The sequence below is a fragment of the Lathamus discolor genome, chromosome 1 (genome assembly GCF_037157495.1).
Source record: "Lathamus discolor isolate bLatDis1 chromosome 1, bLatDis1.hap1, whole genome shotgun sequence".
NCBI classification, from domain to species: domain Eukaryota; kingdom Metazoa; phylum Chordata; class Aves; order Psittaciformes; family Psittacidae; genus Lathamus; species Lathamus discolor.
In genome coordinates this window covers 8,315,074-8,321,775 of record NC_088884.1, presented here as the reverse complement: position 1 = coordinate 8,321,775, position 6,702 = coordinate 8,315,074, and the positions used below count along the sequence as shown (strand labels likewise).

The window sequence follows — 6,702 nt, the reverse complement described above, 5'->3', positions numbered from 1 at the left end:
CATTAGAAACTAAATATTTTGTTCCCAAAATTAAAACAAAAATATTGAAATAACCCCTCTAGAACATAAATAAAAGTTATGTTACACGTTCTAACAATACTAGCACCCTATAGTGGGAAGTTGACTGCCTATTTCTTCTTCGCATGTGCCCGTCATGCACTATGTGTAATAGAAAAACATTTTCGTCTCTTCACTCCTTAAAGCTTTTCAGGGAAACAACTCATTAAAATCAAGGAAGAAATTTTACATTTTGTGAAATATAAGGAGTGTCACCAAATATGTTTCTGGCCCTGCAAAATCTAGTCCAGTGAAAGGAAAAAAACGCATCTCATCAAACAAATATACAGGTTTATTAGAGCATGTTTCCAGGTTTTAAATATGCAATGGTTTCACAACTTCTTGTTGCGTTCTGTTTTCATTGGTGTGCCTTCATGGTAACCCAAAGGAGCTTTAAGAAAGGGAACAAAACACATTTCCACAGATGCACAATTAAAAACTATGGGTGTATCATCTTCCAACTTCACAATTATGTGAAAAAACAAAACTTGCATTCACAAAAAATGCCCGGAAACCAAATACTGCTAAATGGTGTCGACAGTTTAATTACAGAAACTGTAGAGCACACGCAGGGTACGGTTATGCTGACAAGCCCCAAGTGTAAGCCTGGATTTTGCAACATATTTGGAAGAAACTGAAAACTATAATTTTGAGTTTGTTTTTCTATAGATTGCTCATTACCCACCTTAGTTTTATTACCAGCGTTATTCTACATTTGTTTTCTCATCATCTTCTCTGTTTGAATATAAAGTATAGTAGAAAAATAATTCAGTTCCACACACATGAAAATTCTGTTAGTACAGCCCATTCAAATTGCTTCTTTATATATATTTTATGTACAAAGTAGCAACACAAATGGAACACTAGGCAAAGGGTAGTGTATTTAACTCGAAACATTTGCAGTTTCAGTAACTATGAATTACCTACTTGCAAAATATATGCAGTACATATAACGTGCACAAATACACACACACACACACAATCAACTACACTGCATGCATGTTTTTGGATTAAAAAATTAGGTTCACAAACCTTCACCCAGCACTGGTGAGAGCTGTAGTCATATCTGTGTGCTAAAGGTGGTCAAAAAGATAGTCTATTAAATACAAGCCATTCCACCATGCTGTCTTTTGGGTTCTAGTGTTTTGAAGAACAACAAGGCGTTAGACCAGACTTCCCTCTTCAAAAGCAGCATATGATAACAGGATATGTAGAGAAAAGAGCTAAGATTTTCTTTAGTGACGACATCTAAATTTATGGGGAAGGGAGGGCTAGCTATAATCTTCCCTATTCTTTGCCTGGAGCAGTCAGTGATATGTCTGGGAGCTTCTTGAGTGGCCAACAGGTTGAATATACTCTTACCCTGAATCCAGCTCTATTTCTGCTACCGTTATGCAACAGGCATGGTAACAGCACCATCCTCAGTGAAAGCCACAGTTGCGGCTCAGGTTTTTTCTCTCCTAAAGCAATGAGAAGAGCAATCTTGTTTGTCTGGTTTTGGTGGGAAAGAGAGGAACCTGCTGCTGAGATTCCTCCTTGCAAACATCAGCATACCTGTTGCGCAGCCATGCACGTGCGCAACTGCTCAAGCGAGCCCGATGCGTTTGCATCAGAAGTCCTGCGCTGTGCCAGGGGACACTCGGATTTCAGGACCCAGAGAGCTCAGGAGAACGGAGCAGACACGCAGCTGTACTTCTCAAAGAAATCCTTAGGGCTCTAAAGCCACTGCAAAACTTAGGATCTCCAAAACCCAATCTCCAGGTGGAAGACAGACTCCATGGAAGGACATAACAGGATTATTTACAAGCTGTAGAAACTACATTTGACTTGTCATGCACTGTAGTGAAAACAAGCACACCTTGGATGCCTTAGAACTAGTAAATGTGTTGTGATGACTTTTTATTGCAGTTTACTGACAGTTTTGAACACTATATTGTCATGATCTGCCAAAAAACCCCCCCACCCCACAACAAAGCAACAACATTGACAATTTTTGCATGTTTCCAGAAGACTTCCAAGTTTGATTCTTGGATTCGTGCTCTGGACTGTACTGATTCTTCAGCTCTTACCAAGTGGCCACATTCTCCGCAATTTATTTGCTTGACAACCAATTTGCTGGATCCTACCTGTCTTAGTGATGAAACAAAGAAAATATATGATTCCTACCCATAAAGCCAGTGGTTCTGGTTCTGGTAGACACGGTCTTGTTGTAGCTGTTTGTAACAATGCTGAGATAGTCACAGAATATCATACTTCTTTATCAGTATTTTTTTTAATTAGTTTTAAAAAAACAAGGCAGATACAACAAAATATGCCAATATCCCCCCCAAAAAATATGCCGTATGACTGCCATCAACATGAAGGGGAGAGGAAATGTCACCCTAAAAATGAAACCCCACAATACCCTTCCACACATCGATGCAGTGAAGGATTTGCCTTCACAAGGGCTATTAAATTTTACTAACTGAGAATTTCTCGACCTTCACAAGAGCATTATGATCAATTAAATTCCCAGTAACTCAGCTCCTGTTTAACCATGCTCCTTATCTGGAGAGTCAGGACTTTTTTCCAACTCTTTACTTTTTGTGTTTAAGACTAAATTGTGATCTTGCTTACATCATCTTCTTCCCCTGTGTCTTCATCAATCATGAGAAGCATTTTAGGCATTAACACTAGAGAGCGGAGTTACCCCAACACATGCCAACTCCACTATTCTTACTGCTTTGAACAAGCAGCAAACGATGCGCTTCATTTTTTAGAAACAAAAAAATAAAATAATAACTTCTATTTAGAAAAATAATCGCTTTATTGTTGTAACGCCTTCCTATCAGTTGCCCAAGTCCTGAACAACTAACAGAAAACAACTATATGCTGCAGAACTGCTTATTGAGCAATATGGCACATTTTGTCTTACGGCCATCTCAGTCATTCCTTGTTACCATGACTGGTGACCCTGACCAGTGTCAAGTGCTGTGCAGTAGCCTCCTCAAGCACTGCCAGGGGGCTGCAAGCCCTGCCTCCCCTGGGGCCTGTCTCATGTCGGGATGGGGATGAAGCTGGTGGATTTGGAATGGGGTGACTCTCTCCAGGTGTTCAGGCTGTGGGTTGGGCTTCTGTTGTTGGTAAAGGAGGTCTGTCGCCTACTGTTGCTGTTTGAATCGTCTTTACTCAGTGTTTGCTTTATTTTTTGGCAGCAAGGGAAGCTCTGGATGCAGTCTTGCAGGAGATGCCCGCTGAAGAACATGTAGATCCATGGGTTACAGCAGCTGTTCAGGCTGGCTAACAGAGCCGTGACCGTAGTCGCAGTGTTTTCAGAATCTAGGGAGCAGGGGGAAAAGTGGTTTAATCATCAAAAGAACATTTGTACCATTCAGTCAGTCACTTTACTAACTGCTGGATTTATTTTCCTGAATAATTCTAATTCTCAAAATTGAGCAGCAGCATTTGAAACATAAGGACATAAGCAGGGAAGTTCTCATTTATGTAAGGCTTTCACTGAAGTCAAGGGGAATCTGTCTAAACAGACTTCAAAGAGCTGTGACAGAAGAAGACATGGAACAATCAATCCAAAAACAATGCTTCAGTCCCATTTCTGCTGATGTTTATCTAGGTGTTTATAAGCTCATGTTATAAATACTGAAGTTTTTATCCAGACCTTGGTTTTGAAACCTGGCTACCCTGGGAGGCAATGACAAGTTCCCCACGGCTTTCAAAATCATCGAATTTGCTTGTGAAAAGTCTTGGATGCTCAAGTAACTACTGGCTTGTGAATCAAATCTGGATTTCAGAGATTGAACAAATTTTACTTAAGAGAAAAATGGAAACAAGCACTATGCCATAGAACAGTTACAGTCTTCTACCTTCAATAACTAGTTAAATTATCAGTGACTTTAAATATATATTTAGTCTAAGCAATTATTAGTGATCTTTCTTTGTAAATATTGAATCTCTGAAGCTTAATTGCTGGGTTAAGCAGTTCTGTGGATTTAAAAAATCTCTTCAAACAAGCCTACCAAATACCCATCTGTTCAATTAGGTTTGCATTTCTTTTGAAGTGAAAGAAAAACTGTTTTTTTACTGCAAGTCTTTTTTCTCCGTAGAGACCTTTATTGTAGGCTTGACTTCACTCCCCTGTTAGGGGCAATCAGCGCTCTCACTATGGTAAGTGATAATTTGGGGATATTACGATAATCCAGATATTACGAATTCTAACATTTTTATACGCTGCTTTCTCATGAGCAAGCAGGGGATAGGTTCCTATGATGCCTGCCATTCCCTATGTAGAAACTTTTCAACTCACCGATTGTTTTCAGACAGATTTAACCGTGGGACAGGTATCTCCACAATACTGAATTGCCACTGTTCCATGAGAACTGGTGGCTGGCTAAAGAAGCTGCTCAGGGGCAGCTGCCCTGTTGAGAGGAAGGGTTCAGAGTGCACTCAGCCCTGTTATTAGACAGCAGAGTGTGCACATGCAAGGCAGTTACAGGAAAGAGGGCTTAGTAAATTCCCTGCTCGTATAACTACTCATGACATATAAGTGTGTATGCCTAATAACAGCACAAAACGTTTATGAAGTTTCACTAACCGGCATCTTCACACGGAAGAAAATGTTGCTGGGTCAAATTATCACGGCAGGGAATTCAGTTCCCATCCGCTCCTTTCGCTCTGGGTGAGAGGGCAGCGGCTGCTGCCCAGCTCCGGTCCCCGGCTGCCACCAGCAACCGTTCCTCTCCGGCTGCGGGGCCGGTCGAACCGGGCGCCGCTGCCCCCGCGCAGCCGCTCCCGGGAGCCGTCCCGTCCGGGACTGCCAGCGGGCACGGCGGGGCAGCCCGGGGCTCACCTCGGCCCCGAAGGCGCCTGCAGGGGTGAGGGCGTTTGGCTGCTAGTCCCCGGGGCGGATATAGAGGGGCCTGCTCAGCCGGACGGCCCCGATTGTCCGCGCCGTATCCCCTCCGCGCTCGGCTCAGGACCGCGCACCGCCCCGGGGAAGCCGGCTGTGCCCCCGGGGGAACCCCAAGGCGTGGAGCGCGGCCGGCGGAAGCCCGTGGCGTGCCCTCCCGGTACCCGCCGGGGCCTCCCCGTCACCTACCGACCCAGGGGAAGTGCTGGTCCCAGACGGACCACATCTGGATGGTGAAGAAGGGCGCCCAGCAGACGACGTACGCCGAGACAATGACGAAGGTCATCTTGACGGTACGGATCTTGGCGCGGGAGATGGTCTTGACGCTGCTGACACAAGGGGCGAGCAGCAGCCCCCGCCGCGGGCCGTGGCCGCCCGGCCGCCTCCCTCCGCCCGCCGCTGCCTCCCCGGGGCGCGTCTTGCCCCTGACGTTGCGCCAGATGCGGTAGCAGATGAAGCTGTAGCAGGTGACGAGGATGAGGACGGGCGCGACGAAGATGCCTCCTGTGATCCAGGTGATGTAGGCGCGGGGCCCCCAGGGCATGATGAAGTGCGCCCAGCAGTCGTACACCTGCGAGCCGCGCTCCACCTCGCTGAGGGAGAAGATGAAGTACTGCGGGGTGCTGAGCAGCAGGCTGAGAGCCCAGGCAGCCGCGATCATCCCGTAGGAGCGCTTGGTGGGCTGCTGCAGCGTCTTCAGCGGGTGGCAGACGGCGATGTAGCGATCCGCGGTCATGGCCACCAGCATGTACGCCGAGGCGAACATGCCGAAGACCTGCAGGTGCTTGACGACGCGGCAGAGCCCGTCGGGGCCGTGGAAGCGGTGGGTCACCTCCCAGCAGAGCTGGGGCAGCACCTGGAAGAAGGCCACCACCAGATCGGCCAGGCTGAGGTGGCGGATGAAGAGGTGCATGCGGGACGCCTTGCGGGGCGTGCGCCGCAGGGCCAGCAGCACGCTGCCGTTGCCCACCACCGCCACGGCGAAGGTGACGGCCAGCACGGCGATCTCCAGCTTAGCCAGCTCCTCGTCCCGTCCGAAGGGGTCCCAGCCACCCAGGCTGCCGTTGGGCGACCCCGACCACGCCTCGGGGCTGGGGCTGCTGCCGCCGCCGGGCTCCGCCGCCCGCCACCGGCTGCCGTTCCCGGGAGAGGGCGCAGCCCGGGGCGGGCCGGAGCCCCCGGCGAGCCGCATGGAGGGGGCTGCGCGGCGGGGCCGGCCCGACCGCCGCCTGCCCGCTCCGGCAGCGCGGAGCACCGGGCCAGGTGCCTTTATCCCCCGCCGCGGGAGGCGAGGCGAGGGGGGAGCTCCCTGCCAGTGGCTGCCCGGCGCCTGACGCCAGCCCCCTCCTTGCCTCCTGCCCCCGCCGCCGCTGCCCGGTCCGCGCCCCGCGCCCGCCCGCCCCTGTCCCGTCGCGCCCCGCCGAGGGACCGGGTCCGCTCCGCCCAAACCGTGCCGCTCCGAGGGCAGCGGGATCCGCCACCCCCTGTCCCGGCCGTGCCTCCGCTGAGCCCAGCGGCAAGGGACAGCGGAAGGAGATGCTGGGGCCGAAACGTTGCGGCCGAAGAGCACCCTCGCTGGCAGTTAACGCAGCACTTTAAAGTCTAATTGAGAATGGAAGTGTTGCCGTAACCACGCGGAGTAGCTGGGAGTCTGTCAGTGTCGGTCCAGCGCCGCCGACCCCGCTTCTACCCGGAGCTGATTGGTTAAGAAGCGCTGGTTTGACGCTGACAGATCCCATGTG

At 49.6% G+C, this 6,702-nt stretch overlaps 1 protein-coding gene across 1 annotated transcript; it reads right to left on the bottom strand.

Moving 5' to 3' along the window:
- Positions 1-331: 331 nt before the first annotated feature.
- On the bottom strand, positions 332-6,178 carry AVPR1A (arginine vasopressin receptor 1A). Its single transcript, XM_065684119.1, has 2 exons — positions 5,150-6,178; positions 332-3,375 (listed from the first exon to the last, which is right to left on the bottom strand). Exons 1-2 carry the CDS (start codon positions 6,150-6,152, stop codon positions 3,092-3,094), a joined length of 1,287 nt encoding a protein of 428 aa, XP_065540191.1. The 5' UTR covers positions 6,153-6,178; the 3' UTR covers positions 332-3,091.
- Positions 6,179-6,702: the final 524 nt, after the last annotated feature.